This window comes from Xenopus laevis, chromosome 2L, assembly GCF_017654675.1.
Source record: "Xenopus laevis strain J_2021 chromosome 2L, Xenopus_laevis_v10.1, whole genome shotgun sequence".
Classification (NCBI taxonomy): domain Eukaryota; kingdom Metazoa; phylum Chordata; class Amphibia; order Anura; family Pipidae; genus Xenopus; species Xenopus laevis.
This window is the reverse complement of record NC_054373.1, coordinates 101,819,034-101,839,757: the sequence shown is the minus strand read 5'-3', so window position 1 is coordinate 101,839,757 and position 20,724 is coordinate 101,819,034. Positions and strand designations below refer to the sequence as shown.

The following is a 20,724-nucleotide window of genomic DNA, read 5'->3' as shown; positions in this document are numbered from 1 at the left end:
TTTAAATGGATGGCCTATAATCTTGGGTGTTATTGGCCTTTTTCTCCATCCTGTTTTGTATTTGGCTTAATAGAATGTGTCAGACTTTGTTCTGATCATCTCCCTAAGGTATGCATTTGTTTCTGTTTGTTCAGAAATGCTAAATACCTCTCATACTTAAATGTTCAGAGCTGCAAACTGCAAAATAAAACATCTCAAACAAAATAAAAGAGAAGCTCAGTTCAACAATACATAATTGTATGCAAAAAATGTATATATTCTACATTTATCTTATTATTTCTCACTAACCTGTATCAAGCCATGAATACAAATACAACTGATATTATTAATATTATATAATATATATATTATTTTTATTTTTTTGACACAGCGTTAACCAAATTAAGGGGTCACGTAATTTTCTGCACAGTACATATTAAATGCATGGGATACTAACAACTAACACGGTTCCCAAGAATCCAAAAAAAGTCAGACATTAACATAGAAGAAATATATTTCCAAAGTACAAATTTTATTTAAAGTGATACTAGTGCCTATAAAGTATGGGCAGTACCTGTACGTTACTTTTCACATTAAATGACCCACATTCCTTTTCATTGACTCAAAACAATATTGATCACAACATTTTTTAAACTTTTCACGGTAGTAACTATATTTTTCCTGACAAAGAAATTCTTTGTTGATAGTAGAACCCCCGGGTCAGTAGTTGTAGGCATGTTGGAAACATCATTAAGAAAAATTGGACTCTGCAGCCAGGGACAGAAGAATGGCTTTTGCTGTGTTCTCAAAAAGGGCTGCTCTGTTCTGTTGTTCTCCCTTCTTCACCCAGTGTCCATATATTCTGAAAGCACAGCCATCAATCAATTTGCGGATGGGCTTAATTGCATATGGGTCCCGTACAATGATCTCCCTGGTAACTGGCTTCACTTTTCTGTAGTAGTGATATATTCGAACTGAAGCAAGGACTGTCAGGCAGACCACCTGTAGAGATAAGGTATCATCAATTTACATTGATTCACATTGCCAAAGAACGGGGCCTTAGGGTCAGGCCACACAAACAGATTAGGGGAGATTAATCTAGAGACAAATCTCTTCTTCGGGGCGACTAATCTCCCCGAATCTGCTCGTGTGGCCTGACTCTACAAAACAATTTATTTATGTCACCAGTAATATAAATTTCAGCAGTTCAGATTTAGCAAATTGCGTGATACTGCTGAGCTCTAATGCCCCAGGTAGCTGAGTGCTTTGAGCACCCATTATAAACAAGTAAAGTAAACAAGTAAAACATGTAACAAGTAGTACGTAAAATGTTAGCACTATATAAATAATAACAATAAACATTAAAAAGACAGAGGTCCAGGAAATATGGCAGTGATTGTTTTCAGATGAGAAATGGCTAGTAAAGGCAAGCATGGGGTCTATGAAGCAATCATTATTGTGGGCAATGGAGAGTTTTGGACCAGAGCAACCAGCTGCTGAATAAAAAGCTAAATTTCTCAAAAAAACACAAATAAAAACCAATTATAAATTGTCTCAGAATATCAATCTCTACATCATACTAAAAGTTAACTTAAAATGGCACCTTAAATCTCCCCTTCCATTAAAGACAATAGAAAGCCTCCCCACAAATTAAGGGATTCTGTTAGAGTCCCTGAAATGCAGCAAAAGCAAAATGGGGTACCCAAATCATTATCTGTGTTGTAAACGGAGCCCACACATTTCTGATTCGATCAGAGACGCTCTGTTCCTTTAATTCTTAAAACAAAATAAATGATGATACCTTTTTGCAGAATTGCTGCTTTTCACAGATTCTAACAGAATGCTAGAAATGTTGCTTGCCTTTTATTTATCTCTTTTTATTTGGACATTATATGACACACTCTTAGTACTTACTTTAAACTTCCTAAATGGGCTAAAATGACGCACTTCTTCTACATCATATTGCTGGAAGAAAGGGTGGACTAGGGCTTCGTCTGCTGTGAGGCGTCTCTCTGGGTTAACAATAAGGAGTCGAGCGATCTGAAGACAAAGTCATATTTTATGGCTGATGCATTTCATATTTTTATTCTGAACTTTTGTCTATTTTTAGCATTCCATGTCCCTTCCTTCTACTTGGTGCTCTCTGTAAGCGACCTTAAGGGTAGTGGCACACAACGCTATTCGGGGGAGATTAGTCGCCAGAGACAAATCGCCTCTTCTGCGGGTGACTAATCTCCCCGCAATGCCTTCCTGCTGGCTAGAATGTAAATCGCCGGCGGGATGGCACTTGGAGTGATTCGTTTTCCGAAGTGGCCTGAAGTTTCCTCGTACTTCGGACGACTTCGGAAAACGAAGCGCTCCAAGTGCCATCCCGCTGGGCGACTAATCTCCCTCAAATTGAATTGTGTGCCGCTACCCTTAACCCTTTTTAAGTGCTGTGGATCAAAGTATATACAAAGCTGCCTATAAAGGACCATATTGCCAATGCTATAGATTTAGCTCTTTGATCCGCATCAGTGTTTATTTTTACATGGAATAATATTTACCTTTTGGCAGGGATATTTGTTGCCAGTGTTATTTTGACGCTTTGAAGCATGCTTAGTTTACTTTGGTTGGATGATACTGTTGATTTTTTTAAATTTAGCTTCATGTATTTTCTGTGGGGTATCATGTGTTAAAAAGTATCTATGAAGAGAATTCTGAATTGCAAGCCTTTGTCTAACAAAATATCCTTTTCCCCCTAAAAATTAATTGTACAGGTGAGAAAAAAAGATTATTTTGTTTATTGGAACAAAGACTTAGGGCTATGGCGGTTAAGAAGTTTTCTAAACCTGGGCTTAATCATCAGATTTTTTAAAATCTTCTGTTAATTCTTTGCTTGCAAAGGCACCATTATATTTTAAAGCCACAAAACGTGGTTAAGAACACAGTCAGCCTTTGGGAGCCCTGTGTGGAGTGCAGCGGGTCTCTATTTATTGGTTGCCAAATTCAAAGCATCGCCCTAATGAAGACAATTCTGTACAGCAATTGAAAACCAAGTGATTAACATTAGATGAGACAAACTGTGAGTACCAGATCTTTTACAGTGTCGGATCGATCATCCCACTCTGGTGAGCCAAACTGGTACTCTCCGCTCATAATCATGCGTAACATAAGCATCTGCTTCCTGTGCCAAAATGGGGGGGAGCCAGCCAGTAGGGTGTACATTATAACTCCACAGCTCCACCTACAAAGAAGAATTGATAGTATTGCCTATAAATAGAGTAGTAGGAACAGTCAACCATATTTATATACTGTATAAAACCAATTACATTTGTCTGTATTTAAAAATTTTTCCAACATGTCTGAGCAGTTTCCGCCCTGCTACTATATGTGGGAAACTGTGCTAACTTTACTGCTGTGGGTGTAAGAATTCATGCATCAAAACAGAAACATTTTTAAATGTAGACAAAACTAGTCATGGACAGAGCAGAACACAGTGTGCCAAAAACAAAAAAAAGGCTGAAATCTGCCATTTTTTCCCACTTTTACACATTATTAATTAATATAATTAAACCTTATTGGAAGCAGAACCAGCCTATTGGATTTTCTAGTAAACGTGAGGTATGAAGATCCAAATTATGGAAAGATCCATTATCCAGAAAACCCCAGGTCCCGAGCATTGTGGATAACAGGTCCCTCCCTGTACCATGATATTTTTTGGTATCTACTATATAACTTAAGACTTACATATCCACCTCTTTACCATATCCTGGATGGTTTTCATCCATGGAGCAATGTAGGATTTCTGGAGCCAGGTATCCTGGAGTGCCACATATTTCTAAAATTGGGAACAGGTCAAACAACAATTTAATTGGCTGTTTAATTGATTTATTTTCTTAGCAATATTTTTTATTGCATTTTTAAACATTATACAAAGATATATTAGGTCTACTTATAACAGGTAGATTTTTACATTTTCTATTGCATTATAATAAGTAAGTCTACTCAATGTATAAAACAAAAAATAAAACAAACTTTACAAACATAGCACCATTGTATCAAGAAGGCCTGGTCTGAGTTCTTAGAGAATGAGAAATATGTAACACAAGGCTACAGTTCAATACATCATTCCTAACATATATCACCTAATGATTAGATTTGTGATACCGGTCAGCTGTTTAATTGATTTTAAAATACAAATATAGGATCTATTATATAGAATGCTTGTGCCCTGTGGTTTTCCAAATAAGGGATCTTTCTGAAATCTGGATTGCAGTGATGTAACTGTAGAGAAAGCAGCCCCCGCTGCTGCTGGGGAACCAGAGTCTGCTTCCTCTGTAGGAGGACCCACAGGTGACTCACAATTCATACGAAATTGTATGTCTAAGACACTTGCGTTAGAACATTCATAAGAATGCATGCAAAGAAATGTTGGCAATATCTAACTTTTCTGGGAAAGAGATTCCAAGAAGACTCATATGTAATAAAACACGTTTTCTTACAAATATTAAGCCTCTTTGTGTCTATTTGCTGGTTGCCAGTGTTGAGATAGACAGAACATAAATCCAAATAATTCTAATAAAAATACTTAGATCTTTCTGAAAATGAATGCAAAAATTCCTTATTAAACTCGCCATCTATGTCCTACCAATCAAGATATATTCTTTTACGCAAAACACCGGGGGCTTATTTCCTGATAAAGTTTATCCATATTTTACCTTTCGATTTTTAACTGGTTCACCTTTAAAGGGATTCTGTCATGATTCTTATGGTGTAGTTTTTATTTCTAAATTACACTGTTTACACTGCATATACGGTAATTCACTCTACAATATAAAATTTCATTCCTGAACCAACAAGTGTATTTTTTTAGTTGTAATATTGGTGTGTAGGCAGCCATATTACAACTAGTCATTTTGCCTGGTCATGTGCTTTCATAAAGAGCCAGCACTTTAGGATGGAACTGCTTTCTGGCAGGCTGTTGTTTCTCCTACTCAATGTAACTGAATGTGATGCAGTGGGACCTCGATTTTTACTATTGAGTGCTGTTCTTAGATCTACCAGGGAGCTGCTATCTGGTTACCTTCCCATTGTTCTGTTGTTAGGCTGCTGGAAGGGGAGTGATATTACTCCAGCTAGTACAGCAGTAAAGAAATGAAACCATTTTTACATCTAACATAGTATTGGCTTTGTTTGCTGCTTATAATTTTGCCATAAGTACTTTTACCCATCTGACTCCCCATGTTCGTCTATGAGGGTGCTGCCATATTTGTGCAGCAGAAGTCCGTTAGCATTAGAAACTCTAACTGACAGGCTGAGATGGGACAGTCAGGTTGGCAAAACAGTCAGTTTTAGTAACTTCAATAATTACTTACAAAAACAAACCTCTCGGCAAAAAAACATCAACATGTCCTATAGGTAACCTTTAATGTATATTCATGCTTTAAAAAGTAGTTTTTTTAGCGTCAGTATCACTTTAAGTCAACTTTTAGTATGACCAATGGCCAATTCTATGCATTTTTTTTAATTGGTCTTCAATTATATTTTATAGTTTTTTAATCATTTGCCTTTTTCTTCTGACTCCTTCCAGCTTTCAAATGGGGGTCACTGAACCCATTTAAAAACAAATGCTCTGTAAGGCTACACATTTTTCTCATTCAAATCAGTGTGTGGTTGCTATGGTAATTTGGACACTAGCAACCAAATTGCTGAAATTGCAAACTGGAGAGCTGCTGAATAAAAACCTAAATAACTCAAAAACCACAAATAATAAAAAATTAAAACCAATACCATATTTTCTCAGAATATCACTACCCACATCATACTAAAAGTTTACTCAAAGGTAAACAATCCCTTTAAAAACAAATTAGCCCCTGAGTGTTACATATCTTTGGGTTATTAGTTCACTTTGTGTATTTTTCTTATTTCATTCCATTAAACTCTACATTCTGCTGCACTGAAGGTTGCCACCTTTTCTGGAAAAAAAATAGCGGCCTTCCTATATTCTTGCCATTTTTTCCTATTAATAACATTGGCATCAAGCATCATTTTTACCAGCCAGGTGGCAACCCTAGCTGCACTGTATATGGTACTATATCTTAGGACAATAAAGTGTGATTGGATTAAACACAAATTTACCTTTTAGCTTTTCCCCCTCCTGGATCTGACAAGAGAAACCAAAATCAGTCAGCTTGATGTTCATATCATCGTCCAGCAGAATGTTCTCTGGTTTGAGGTCCCTGTGGACAATGTTGTGGGCATGCAGTTTGGAGATAACTTCCAGCAGTGACCTTATGATATACCTAGCAGAAGCAGACAGTAATGGCCTTGCTCATTAAACTTTTATATCATAATAGCAGAGAAGCAAAAGTTGTGACCACCTACACACAAATGTATGTGCTTTTTTTTCTATACAGAAATTGCTCAGTATAAATCGATGGTAAATCACCCCCCATTGCTCAAGCTTTATGCTCAGTGCTTGAAGTGTGCTTTAGGAAAGTTGTCCAAAACAAGGATCCCTATAAGGATCTATAGGCTGGGGAATTTCAGTGCTTGCAATATGCAGCTAGGATCCTTGAAATGTATTTACTACCTGCACTTTGGTTGATACCTAAATCAAAGCATCAATTTTTCTGCTCTGCTAAGATGCTGCTACGGCAAATGTACACTTGTTACAGACCTGATACAATTCACATTTTCTAACATACAAGCAGTTATGTTTCAGTTAGTTCTGAAATACAGACCCATGGATAATGGGGGACACTGGGAACTGTACTGTAACAACATCTTGAAGAGAACACCCTAACCTGATCCAGGGCCATTCACTACTCTTGCTTATTGTATTTAAGTTATTTTTGAATTCCTACCTTGTTTCCTTCTCGCTCAGCGTGACCTTTTCTGTAAGGTAATCAAACAGTTCTCCTTTCCTCATCCTAAATAGTTTTAAAAAGAAAAGAGCAGACTGGAAATTGTCCCACACTAAACATTAAATAGTCAGCAGAAAAAAAAATTAAATTGTATTAAATAAATATTTGCAATTGTAAAATAACCACAATTTAAAAAAAGCATTTCAAACACCAAATAGTCTAACAAATCCATATATTCGCTGTTTTTATTGGTGGATGAGGTTAATGAAGATCCTTTTCTGCAATTTAATGGCTATACTCTATGAAAAGTTGCAATCACGTCTCTCATACTTAATTACAAACTATATAGGTTTTCTTTTTACTCTTTTTGGGTTTTCTTGAAATCTTAGACTGTTTAAACATACAAGATGTAGTGCACATACAAACAGATATTCTGATTTATTGAACTGTCTCCTAAAAGGTCAGGATCAAAATGTTCCCCCAGAGCTGTTACAAAACCTTCTAGAAGCAGCCTGAGCAGAATATAAAAATAATATCCTTTAGCTGGCCACAGAAAAGGTTACAGGGAACATGAGCTTGTCAGGGCTGCCCAATCAGTCTGTATGAGCAGCTGCTACACAAACATCCGAACAGTCACTTCAGGGGGGTAAGCACTATACACACTATACACAATACTTCCAAGTCTGCAATGGAAATAAAGCACTGAGTTGGCATTGAGTATCTCCATTGAGCCCATTCATAAAACCCCAGTCCAAAGTATCTTCTTTCATCTGCATATTTATAAAGATATTACATTTATAATATTCCTGGAGGGAGCTGTGTTGTGCCAAATGTCACATCACTTGACCCCTGATAACAGTAAAATGACAGGTGTCCTGACACTAGTGAAGTTTGGAAACCAGATTATTGTTGCAAACCGAACCATGTGTTAGAGATTCCTAAATTAAGCATCCCTGCTAACCTGCCCCTTGTATGGTTGTGTATTTATAAAACTCTGCTACGGGCATCTCTGCTGGTCTAGCTAGTTAACTTGACATCCATGTAGTAGTCCACCTGAATAGGATGGCGAGTTCTTGGGATGGATTCTTCACACAACTTTCTCCATCCTCATATTCATTAGTTAAACATGGGAACTATAAATCTGTTTTGAGAATATATAATCTTTGTATTTCTTTTCTCTTTTAATTGAGAGAAAATCTCTGAAATCAAGCTCTACTGTACATGAATATCCAAATACTTGTAGAATCAAAATGAATGTACTTACAAGTCAAATATAAGAAAGAAGAAAGTGTGGGACTCATATCTGTCCTTGAGCTGGACTGTTAAAAAGGAAAGGAGCACATTTAAATAATAGTGGAATAATAATGAAAAGGTATGCAATAGTACAATTACATGGAATACAGTAGAACCCCCATTTTTCATTTTTCAGGGAACCAGAACAAATGTAAAAGATGTAAAACCAGGGAAATGTTTTATTGGTGGGACCACAGAAAAACAGTGTAAAATGCAGGAAACCTTAAAAAAGGAGATGTAAAATCAAGGTTTCACTGTAAGCAGTTTCTCTTTCTTGTTTGCTCCCTATGTTTTAAGCTAACATAATACTGTTATATTGTCCTGTAAAAATCCCTACAGTTGATAGTACATCTGTAAGACTATATCATTATTACTAATGCATTTATAAAGTAATCATATATATCAAGTGCCAGCCGTACAATAAATGGATGTATACATAGGAAATACAGATTTCATACAAAAAACAACAGCCAATAACTGATACAAGAGGTACAGAGGACCCTGCCCAAAAGAATTTACAATTTATATTATGTAACAGTCATGACATCTTTTGGTATTAATAATGGCCTAACAAATTTCATGTACAAAGGCTTATACAAGCAAATAAGCTGTTTCTTAGGCTAAGGGGCAGATTTATCAAGGGTCGAATTTCGAATTTGAAAAACTTCGAAATTCTAATTCAAAAAGACCAACCAAAATTAAATCCAAGTATTTTTTTTCGCCAAATAGGTCAGTTTTCGATCAAATTAAAATTGTACGAATCGAAGTAATAGCGCATTCGATTTTTCCACCAATTGACTCCAAATAGGTTCTAGGAGGTCCCCCATAGGCTAAAACAGCAATTCGGCAGGTTTTAGATGGCAAATGGTCGAAGTAAATTTTTTAAAGAGACAGTATATGATAAATTTCGAAATTCAAACTTACAAATCTTTTTCAAATTAGAATCAAATTTGGACTGTTCCAACTCGAAGTCACAAAAATTAGCTAGAAGTTCGAATTTTCACTTCAACCTTTAATAAATCTGCCCCTAAGGGTTATTCAGCATGATACCAATGATATGTTTATTATTATGATATTATTTCAGTCTACAAATGGGTATTACAGAATGATATGATTTAAATCGATTGGTGTTTACATGGTAAAGGGGCAAAGTTTTCTCAGTCTAGTAACACTTAAAAGGAATAGTAGCCTATAAGCAATTAGCTCGTAATAGACTTAAACTGTAAACAAACATCTAATTAGTGGTCATAGTTAACTGAATGGGAACAAACCATTGCCTTTTATAACCTAGTCCCCAAAGACTTGAAGTGACTTGAAGATCATCTGCAAATACCTCTAGTAAGATATTTAAACTTTGTGGTTTTAAATCAAATTGTTAATTTCTTAAGCAACTATTATATTTTTTTCTTACTTTTTTTTAGAGAGTAACATCCAAAAAAAGAAATACTTTTAAATATAAAGCATGCGGTGGTAACAATTCTGTGTTTGCTTCTAAACACTACAGGTGCAGGGTCCATTGTTCATAATGATTGGGACCTGGGGGTTTCAGTATAACTGAAAGTCAGTCTACTAAAAAAATTATGTAAAATATGTAGAATAATATGGTCTAAAGGTGAACATACACAGGGAGAAGCTGCTGATTCAGCCCCTTATAGACTGAGATGGCAGTTTGTGTATGGACCTTCCCTGACAGATAAGTGCCCGAAAATCATGCAGTTATCTAAGGGCAGGTTTAAAAATCCCATCAGGTGAGGACCACATTAATTAATGTGGTCTTCTCTCCTGCATAGGCCCCCATTATGATCTGATGGTTGGCCTGATTTATTTCAGGATTCATTCTTATACTGGAAGATTAACAAACGTCATTCATGGCTACAAAACTTTACTTTAGTATAGTGTATATTGCAAAACTCTGTCATATAAACTTGGACATCTATTGCAAAAAAAATTGTTGTCCTTTCACTCTGGATGTTGGACCTACACCTAGTAAAGTATGAAGGCTATTGATGGAACACTTACTGACATTAGGGAACCCTGATACTTTTTCCAGGATGTCAATCTCCTTGATTGTTGATTCCCGCAATTCTGCAATCTGCTCTGACGTTAAGTGGTCTCCAGTGATATCTATGATTTTCACAGCAAAGTCTTCTCTAGTGGGCTTGAAAATGCAGCGACGCACCACGCTACTCACACCTCTAAGGAAATAGAAAAAATTCAAAGCATTAGGGGACATTTACAAATGTACCTACAATGTTGTTGTCTTAAAGGATAAGTAAACCTTTAAAACAAGTGAATGTAAAATTGATGAGAGTGTTATTCTAAGAACTTTCGCAATTTACATTCATTATTTATTTTCTTTTAATTCCAAGATATTAAAGGATACATATACTGTTAATATGAATGAATTTTGTTCTAACAGCGCCACCTGCTGGTCAGTTTCCCACCAGTCTGACCACCAAGTAGTCAAGGAAGTTGTCAGGAGAAAGAAAGAGGCTGCTCTGAAGTTCTTCTGCTTAGGAATAAAATTAGAAACCTTTCTCAAATCTTTCCTAAACAGAAGAACATCAGAGCAGCCTCTTTCTTTCTCCTGACAACTTCCTTGACTACTTGGTGGTCAGACTGGTGGGAAACTGACCAGCAGGTGGCGCTGTTGGAACAAAATTCATTCAAAATAACAGTACATGTATCCCTTAATATCTTGGAATTAAAAGAAAATAAATAAGAATGTACATTGCAAAAGTGCTAAGAATAGCACCCTCGTCAGTTTTACATTCACTTATTTTAAAGGTTTACTTATCCTTTAAAATAAGAGCAACAGAAAGCACATATTGACAAAAAGGTACTTGCATCCAATCACATTCCAACTTTTCCACATGTTCATACTGCCATTGATGAATATTGCAGAGTTGTGTTTACTGATGCTGTTAAACCCTGGACCTATACGCTATGTCCAGGCTGGCAGTAGCTCCAGGATTGCCACAGCAGGTTGCGTCAATATGCATACTATTTTGAATGGTCACATGGAAGTGGTGCAACCCACACTCAGAAAGTTGCATCAAATTTGCATCAAAATACATTGCTTCGGGAATATTTGCAGCAGATGCAACTCAGAAAACACCGCCTCTATTATGCAGAAATTATGGGGAAAATGCTGCACTGTGGATAAATACATGCATCTGAGATTACACTTTAACCTGAACAAGCCAATCCCAGTCTTCTCTTTCAGCTATCTTGGTGTCCTTTGTAAAAGGCAAATGATTTTCTATTCCAAATTCTGTCAAGCACCTGTCCTATAACTATAACAGAAATAGCAACTTATTGACTTAAGCAACTAATTAACTGTTAGCTTTCTGTGCCTGCTGTTTTGATATTACAAAAGACCATTTTATGTCTTAGAAAATGTGTTTAATCAGCTATATACTGTATCTTTACTAACACATTTTTTTTAAAATGTTTGCAAGATAGAATTTGTCCTTTGTGAGCATCTATGACCTTCAAATGACACTTCACTCTATATATCATTAGAGCACAGGTGGTTCTAAAAAAAATTATCCCTTTTGGTAAATGTACAATGAGAAAGCAACGGAATATTGCAAACTGCACCTACCGCATAAGCCATGGAATGGGACTGGCCTTTGCTGAAGATGAAAATTTGGCTAAAGTTATGATACATATTTTATTTGTTTTAAGGTGGGAAAGATGAACTCAGCATGTGTTATTATACATCTTAACGTAGATACATTAGGGTGCCAGCATGGTTTTATGTGCAATAGATCTTCCCAGACTAATTTAATTTCCTTCTATGAGGAGGTGAGCAGAAGCCTAGATACTGGGGTTGCAGTGCATGTGATCTTATTAGACTTTGCTAATGCATTTGATACAGTACCACACGGAAAGTTATTAGTTAAATTTGGTAATATTGGCCTAAAACATAATATTTGTGTTTGTATAGAGAATTGGCTGAAGGATATATTATAAAGAGTTGTGGTAAATTAAACATTTTCTAATTAGACCAATGAAGTATCTCAATGGTCTGCCTTGGTCAGATTTATCAAAGATTGAGTTGTATTTAAGCCAAAAAATTTGAGTTTTCTAGGGTGTTTTTCAGTCAAAACTTGAATTTTCGGGTTAAAAAAAAAAATTCTTGTAAAAAAAAGACTCAAATTTTTCAAGATTTATTATACCCCGAAACTGGAAATAGCTTGTACCGTATCTGAAAATACTCCAGCTAAAACCTGTCGAGGTCATGTAGAAGTCAATGGCAGATGTCCCTTGAACCATTTGAAGATGTTAATAGTCTTCATGATGTTCGAGTTTTTTTCAGAGGGTTTCACTTGAAAACTCAATTAGAGCGATTCAAGTTGTTTCTAGGCTGTTTTCAACCCCAATTCAGTGATTTAAGCTTTTTCTTAAAGGAGACATATAGGATAAATGAATGTAGGCAATTATAAGTAATATATGGTGTTGCTTTTACATGGTGCTAAAAATTAAAATTATGTTTAAAAATATCCCCTTTATTGGCGCTCCATATAGATGCTCTCTGATCCTTGTTTGTTTCAAATGAGGGGTGGGCATGTCCTAACGGTCCCTTACCTTCCCAAGATCTCTTTTGGCTCATATTTCTCATAGAAGTCTTGTGATGTTTGCCAGTCTGGTAATTCTTCTTCTCGTGTCATCTTTGTATCCTTGTTACTGTATTAGTTTTGTGCACATTTGTACTCTTTCAGCAGATGTTTATAAGACCTAGAATTCAAACATTGTTTGTTTAGGGGAAGCACTGTTTTGTTGCAGTCTTAACATGAGAAGGGTAATCTTAATACATGATCATTTTGAACCCTGTGCATAGTTTTAAGAACAACTAGGACAGTAAATATGTTTATCCTATGTCTCACCTAAATGTCCTTCAGCTGACCTATAAGGAGGAGTATTTAGGAAAACAAACAGGCATTCTTCCCAAACTTTGCCCTACCTGGCCTTCAGGCTGAATCAACCAAGCCACTGTAGCGCCATCATGAGAAGCACAGTGGACTTTAAAAAAATGTAATGATTGACAGAAAAATATCTATGGAAATAAACACATAAACCCGCCTCTTTGAATGCAGATCCAAATGCACATTATTGTAAAGGATTATAAATGGGGCAATCCTCAATACTTGAAAAGGGAGAGGTGAGTCCTGCAGGCAAGGAGTATTTCAGGGCCAGTTTTGGACTAGACAAAGAGGAGACACCAAAGATCAGGAACAACACTTTATGGATATGCAGGACAGACTGGAGTGGGATGGAGAAGCAGGACAGCCTGAGCAGGCAGAGAAGCAGGACCCATTGGAGTGGGACAAAGCGGAAGGAGAGGCAGAACACAGTAGAGCAGTGGTCCCTAACCAGTAGCTTTTTTTATGCTTTTGGGGGTGTTGCTCCCTAAAACGTTTTAATTTTTTTAAATTTCAATGTGGTTCATGGGTAAGTAAGGTTGGGGAGCTCTGCACTAGAGCATGATGGAGGAGGCAGATAAGCAAGACAGACTGGGGCAGAGCCAAGCAGGTAAAGAAGCAGTATAACAACAGGACTAGGGCAAGACCAGGCATGGCAAGAGCCAGAACAAGTGAGACTTGGGGCATGCCTCAGTGCTCAAGCAGCAATGGTCAGATCAGAAAATGATGTGAGAGAAGTTTTCAAATAGGGTGCACCCCCCACTCTAATGACTGACTGGCACTAAACAGCCAATAGGGCCACTGAGAGAATAAGAAAGGCGGGTGAAAAGACCAAATTTACCATGAGCCTTCTGGCTGCCCTCCTAGCGCAGTAGGAAGGGGAGTTGATAATCAAGAGATTCCTGGTTCAAATTCCAATAGAGCCTTACCTTTAGAATCGTTGCTTCACTTTGTTTCCCACTTACTTTTGAACAAAGGTGTTCACTCCTGCACAGACCAACCTGTTAAAATAGAGAATATTATGCTGAAAAATTAGACTGTTGGGGACAAACACTGCTGGAAAGACAGACAAATAGGCAAGTATAACTTTGGAAATATATCCCTAGGAACGGTTCTACTGCCATATAGACTTTGGGGGTTCATGGCTACAGACATATCATTCAGAAGACCAAATATTAGAGAGACTACTAAGTGAGCCCTGGTGATTTAGATTTGTGGGACATGTATTGTAGAAGAGAAAGACCACCCAGAAACCATAGAGAAACAGATGCTGTGGATATTGTGGAAAACATTGTAAAAAGAGTTTTACTGTTGTACTAGAACTGTGGGATAGAGGGAAAAATAAATAAAAAATTCAAGCAGTGCTTGGGCAGAAAAGGGAAATCAGATAGAAAAAAGGTCCTGGTACAGAGATTTCCAAAGAGAGAATACATAGGTCAGAATGTGATTGCCAAGTGAAACAAATGATCATACCACCTGGAACTCCGAGGTAACTTCTAATGTCCTAATATTTTACAACAGGGGGTCCATTATGTCTTGTAATACACAAGTTTCAGTAATGACAAAAGTTCACTGAACACCAGTTAAACCCGATTTATGGCTCTAGTGTGTTATAAAGGGTTTTAGACGTCTCCTCAGAGTGTCATTATCTGTATAAATGCACTTATTATCATGTAACTTTTGAGGTGACCTCATATAATTACATCTTTAAAAAAATTAAAAAAAAAAAACAGCTGACATTTCAGATACAGACACTGACCAAATCAGTCACCAAATCTATTTCTGTGTACAGTACATTACCTTTTTATAGCAGAATATTCTCTGTGTTTCTAGCGGCTGAAATGACTGAGAATGTCCTTCATGATCCCTCAACAACGTATCATATTGTTTGTATAAACCTCTACTTTTGCCTCCTGCAGAAGCTGACTACGCTGTATCTTTTTTGCTGCTTGGGTTTAACTGTTACATAATTTGGTTCCTTGTAGGATGTTACATCATTCCAGTTTCGAATCAGCATCTAGATTACATGCAGTCGCTGAACATTTTGCAGATTCTCAGTTGCAGCATTAACAACACATCAATTTAAATAAAAAACAAGTTCATCTTAAGTACAATTGGCTATTAAACTATTAAAACGATTTAACTATTACATCCCTATGTAGAATTTGCTGATCGGTTCCATGCACATATTCATAATTTAGGACCCACATCCACCACATACTATTTAGGCCTGGGCTGACAGCCCAAGGCCCTGCTGTATTTACTTTTAAGATCCTAGGACTCATTTAGGATCGATGATAGAAACTTTGACACTGCCCACATTTCAAAGTGCAATCTCCGTGTTTTAAAGGAGAACTAAAGCTTAACTAAAGATGTAGACTAGAAATGTTGTACATTATGTTTTGGGCTTCTGTACCAGCCAAAGCAACCACAGTCCTTTAGCAGTAAAGATCTGTCTCTCCAAAGATGCCCCAGTAGCTCCCCATCTTCTTTTCTGCTGATTCACTGCACATGCTCTGTGCTGCTGTCACTGAGCTTAGGGACTGACTCAAAATATACAGTACACATAGAAAGGAAATGTCACAATATAAGGCTAGTAATTAATACAAATAATTACTACATGGCAGCACAGAAACCAGTACAACTAGTATCAGAATTTAATAATCAGCCTTCTAGCATCAGCTTATATGAAAGGACAACCTCATTTTCTGTTTGATAATTTGTGACGACCCCTGCTCAGAGCCCACTGAGCATGTGAGTGTCAAAGACACTTTCCAAGATGGTGACCCGCAGTGACAAGTTTGAAATCCTGGATCATTGCTGCTATTGAGAAGCTGAAACTTTAAGCTGGTGCAATAAGTTAAGTATATAAAATATGGCATTTTTAGATGTATTCATTTTAAGGGTTTCTCCTTTAACACTTTGCACCCTGGCCCACACATAACACACATAGCCTTTGTGCTTCAGAATGGGCTGCAAAGATCTGGACTTCTCCAATTAATACACAAGTGCCTGCATTTGGCTGTACTGTATTCATGAGGGATGGGGGCTGTGGGTATCTCACTGGTGATCATGTACATCATTCAGATGTGCACATTTTTAACAGAGGACTGTACCTGCCAGCTGCTTATGGACATATTTTTAACCCAGCACAAAGTGCAGAATTCAGCAATGCCCTGGGCACAGGTGACTGTAAATGAGTACTAAAGGGTATTTTCTACCACTTAAAGTACCCTTGCACTTGCATCTGGGGCATCGTAAACTGTATCCTGAGTGCTGGCTAACATGATTATACACAAAAAGCATTTATTTATTTAATCAATTCATTCATTAAATAGTGCTGACATACTGTGCTTTACAGAGAATATACATAATTCAAAACAGTCTCTGCCCCAGTGAAGCTTATACTCTAAGGACACTATCAAATTGACACACACTGTCAGAAGCCAATTAATCTGCCTGTATGTTTGGGGTGTGGGGGGTAAATCAAGTCTGCAAGTAATCAAGTCTGCACCTCATACAGCCATGCACAAATCAGTTATTGCTTTAAGTTGAGAGGCAGGGCCGGAACTAGGGGTAGGCAGAGTAGGCACGTGCCTAGGGCGCAAAGCGGGGGGAGCCAGGCACGGTCCTGCTCTGCCTCTGTCGCATACCCCATTGTCCGGTCCTGTCTCTCCCCGACTGCCGTGGATATTTTTTCGTAATTTCCCTTTAGCTCATGCACACCATAGTGCAGTTTCGCGCATGTGCACCATATCACAGTTTCGCACATGCGCACCAGAGCACGCACTTAGCCGGCGCCGTGGCCGGCCAGGTTGCCTGGGGCACCTGGCTGGGTTGGTCTGGCTCTGTTGAGAGGTCATAGAGGTCTTGCTGCAGTGCTTAACCCTTATCATTAATACAGTAAATACTGTATTTCCCAAAGTTAAACGGACTCCTGTTCTTATTTCTTTTGAGTACTTGAATCACAGACGGGTCAAGCCGAAAAGGGCCCCCTCGGCTAAACAGCCAGCTACCTCACTCCCCCCCCCCCTCGTGTGTGCGTGCACAGTGACAAGTGGTGAGGAGCAGCAGCAGGAGCAAGAGAGCCCAGACTAGGTGTAGGCAGAAGAGGTATCTGCCATGAGCCCCCCCATCGTTATCCTATGCAGGTGCCTATGCCGACACCTAGTTCCAGTCTTGATTTGAAGGATAAATTGCTTTAACGAATTTCCTGGTCCCCTGAAAAACATAAAATAGGGTTTCTACTATATGTGTGCGTATGTCTTACAAAATTCAGTAAGGACAAAGGGAGAAGAATGCAAAATAAAAAACGATTGCCATCATTGACACTGACAATATACAGGGGTTAGATCTTCTTATTCAGAACTCAGCAGGTGTCATTTGTGGATAATATGTAAAGTCCATATCATGTTGTATAATTTATGCAGTGTATATTGTACTTATGCTTAGCTGACAGTTTGGTTCAAAACTGGCGATAGGAGAGCTAAATACACCAATCACAGCCAGCCCAGATAAGTCATAGTCCTGCTACTAAAGGTTCACTAAAACTAAATGGTGGACGTTCTACTTACCCTAGGCCAATTACCCCCTATTGAGCACATGTAGACAATACCTTGTACTTTTTAACCACTTTTTTGGAACTATACACTAGACAAGCAGACCAAATAGACCTGGTCCTGTGCTAGCAACTAAATCACATCTAGTCGGATATATGCTGTTTTGTTTTTTTTGCTACAAACAATAACTTATGCTGGACAACACTGCAGACAGCGCAACATTTGCTGCGTTTTTTAAAGGACAAGAAAAGTGGAAACAACTTGGGGATTACCATCTTCACTGAACATTGCCCTGTCCAATCACCACTGCACTACCATGTTCAGCCGCTTCCCAATAATTATTTATGGCTGTCCGAGACCATCCCACTTGTTTGCGCAAGTATAGTAAAAATTTTAAATTAAGGAAATGGGCTTTAAACACTATCTGTATTTATTTTGCTTATATTGACCATATATTATGCCTTTCTTTATTAAGAAATTGAATCGTTGTTACATTTAAGTCTATAGCATAAAGCATATTGACCACTAAAGTGATCAGCAGAAAACCGTGGCAATCAAAATTCCAGTGTCTGTCACTGTATCGCACAGAGATACATGGATAATTACATAATTCCAAACACGTGAATTAGATGTGGCATTCTAGAGGTTAAGAGTGACCATGTACTGCAGCCTCAGTGACAAGCAAACAATGACATGGCATGTAAATGATACCATAAAAGGCAACGAATTGCATTATTTGCCACTAGTATACAGTAAACACTGCATCTCACTGCATTGATTACCTTGTATACCTTTACATAATTTACAAAGGCATCAAAGGTATTAAAGAAATATTAGTCACATATGACATGTTGTAAACTTGCTGGAGAAGCTACACTGGTAACATCTGACATTTGAAGCTGCCTCTGCACATAAATCATACTTTTAAAACTGTCTCAAACCTTCCTGCTAAGGACCAGGGTGGTTCAGATTAAGGTTGACAATGCAGGAAAGCCAACATAGGATAAAGGAAAAAGCATGGAAGCGGCCTGACAGCTCATGAAAGAAGGTGTAAGGAGGGGGGCTGATCATATCGGTAACACTACCGAGCACCGACAAAAGCTTTCAGAGAGGAAGCAGAATTGATTGCAATGCATGCATGTTTCGTTTGCAGATATAAACCCAGAACTCAAACCATAAAAGTCACATATGTACATAGTAGACCCTACTGTGAATGGGATAGGGACAGCCCATTTTAAGTTCAACTTGGACAGGGACTGGTGTGAATAATAAACAATCTCTGGTAAATGCTGGGTACATATACAGATAATGATAATAACTTACAAAAAAGCATAAACTCCTGGTACTATACTATACTATACACTAGTATGATAAAACTTGAATGAGGGTCTCTAAGTAGTTACTGAGCCCTCAGCACAGGGAGCGGATAAACCGAAAAATACTGTGGAGCAGTAAGTGTTAGAAACACTAAGGGGGTTAGTTACTAAACTTAGAATGCAAAAATCCTGAAAAATTTGTGATTTTTTAAAAATAAAATCTGACTTAAAAAATCAACAACATTTCTCGGAATTTATTAAACCCGAGGATGGAAAAGTCCAAATTAGAAAATCCGGCATCTCAGACCTCTCGAAGTTGCATATAAGTCAATGGGAGAAGTCCCAATGATTTTTTGATGTGCGCTGGGTTTCGTGCAATACCCTAAAGTTTCCGAGCAAAAAAGCATAAGAAATTTGAGTTTTGGGTGAAAAACCCGAGAAAAATCATGAAAATCTGACTTTTTTTTCCGCAAAGCAAATTTTTCAGGAAAATTTCATAATAAATAAGCGTAAAAAAGCGGAGCGGATTTGATCGGAATTTGTAGCAGAAAATGTTGAGATAAAATCAGACTTTGCTAAATAACCCCCTTAGTCTTAGCCTATAACTAAGTGTTTGTAACACGAAACACGTAAGGCTGTGGACTTTGCTTCAACTACTTGGTGGAAGATTGCCTTCATTTGAGTGCCTGCTCCACAGTATTATTCACTATACTATACACAATCATACCTAGTAAGTAGGAACTTTCTATACACAGGGTTGCAAAGGAATTCTGTGATAGAGTTGCAGAGCTGCTGTTTACCATTGTAGAGTCCAAGACTAAACCCAGAGCTTCCACTGAGGGTTAAAAAGAGCTAGCAATTCATTTCCTAACAGCCGCTAGGTATTTGCTGGCACCAAACTGAAGTATACTCATTTTCTTAAATAATAGCAATATTTAACAGGAACAGAGCAATGAACAAAAATATGAAATTAATCTACGGTGATTAAAGAGATTATACATTATACATCACATCAGTCCCTACCCCAGTGAAGCTTCCAATTTAAGGCCCCTATCACTATGAATTATCTATTTTCTACCACTTAGTGCTTATATGCACAAACCACCTTTGTGAAACCAAGACCAGCTACCAATAGTGTTCAGTGCTGCAATGACTCCTGGAATAAAAACAATTTTTTTTTCGACAAATGCAATATAACTTCAAACACTCCTAAGACTCCCCCACCTTGCCCATAAATACTGATTTTGACTGGTCTTTTGTGTAGGTTGTCTGCTGTTTAAAGCACAGATCATTCTTGTGATCATAAGACTGCATAGTGTATAGAGGTTTCGGTCTCAAAAATTCAGTGACATCAGATATTGTCCAAGTAATCTCGATATATTCCATGAATAGAGAAACCTCAGTCTAAAACTAAATATCTTGTGTTGATTTCATAGTTTCCTGTTTACAAGAGGGAATTAAACATGACCGTTAATCCTGACTGCTGGGAGATCAGAAGCTCTGAATCTATCTATGGTTTCAATTTGTTCAGAATCACTTACCTCTAATGTAGGAGTTGGCTCTCGTGGGCTGAGACTACTCCACAGAACAGAACCTCAGTTGCAGCCATGCACTGTTGATTTCAGATCTGCTTGATGCTCTGTGCTTGTGTTCTTCTCTCTGCACACTGCATTTATGAGCATATGCCTTGCCAAAAATACATTGCTATGCAGCCTGGAAAAGATCAGTATTTGGAAGCTACACTATGTGTCTGTAACTGCTTGTCCAGCCTCCTTGTGTCCCTGTTATGGACCCAGAGCAT

The 20,724-nt window shown here is 37.7% G+C and overlaps 1 protein-coding gene across 3 annotated transcripts; it reads right to left on the bottom strand.

The window, feature by feature from the left end:
- Positions 1 to 490: 490 nt before the first annotated feature.
- Positions 491 to 20,724, bottom strand: phkg1.L (phosphorylase kinase, gamma 1 (muscle) L homeolog). Of its 3 annotated transcripts, none has more exons than XM_041582256.1 (11): positions 20,465 to 20,724; positions 14,014 to 14,049; positions 12,714 to 12,863; positions 10,140 to 10,315; positions 8,092 to 8,146; positions 6,828 to 6,893; positions 6,100 to 6,263; positions 3,709 to 3,799; positions 3,052 to 3,205; positions 1,894 to 2,019; positions 491 to 981 (listed from the first exon to the last, which is right to left on the bottom strand). In XM_041582256.1, the coding sequence occupies exons 3-11, from the start codon at positions 12,794 to 12,796 to the stop codon at positions 730 to 732; spliced, it is 1,167 nt and encodes a 388-aa protein (XP_041438190.1). In that variant the 5' UTR covers positions 12,797 to 12,863; positions 14,014 to 14,049; positions 20,465 to 20,724; the 3' UTR covers positions 491 to 729. The 3 variants fall into 3 exon arrangements, with proteins under 3 accessions (XP_041438190.1, XP_018102420.1, XP_041438191.1); XM_018246931.2 differs by having other exon boundaries at positions 13,978 to 14,049; positions 20,465 to 20,723; XM_041582257.1 differs by lacking the exon at positions 20,465 to 20,724 and adding an exon at positions 14,849 to 15,016 and having other exon boundaries at positions 13,978 to 14,049.

What these genes read in the sequence shown, in the direction of transcription:
- phkg1.L (XM_041582256.1), bottom strand. Translation starts at nt 12,796, where the DNA reads ATGACACGAGAAGAAGAATTACCAGACTGGCAAACATCACAAGACTTC. An exon ending in ATCAGGGTTCCCTAATGTCA is followed by an intron (nt 8,147 to 10,139) that starts GTAAGTGTTCCA and finishes CCTTTTTAACAG; the next exon opens with TCCAGCTCAAGGACAGATAT. An exon ending in GGAGGGGGAAAAGCTAAAAG is followed by an intron (nt 3,800 to 6,099) that starts GTAAATTTGTGT and finishes TCCCAATTTTAG; the next exon opens with AAATATGTGGCACTCCAGGA.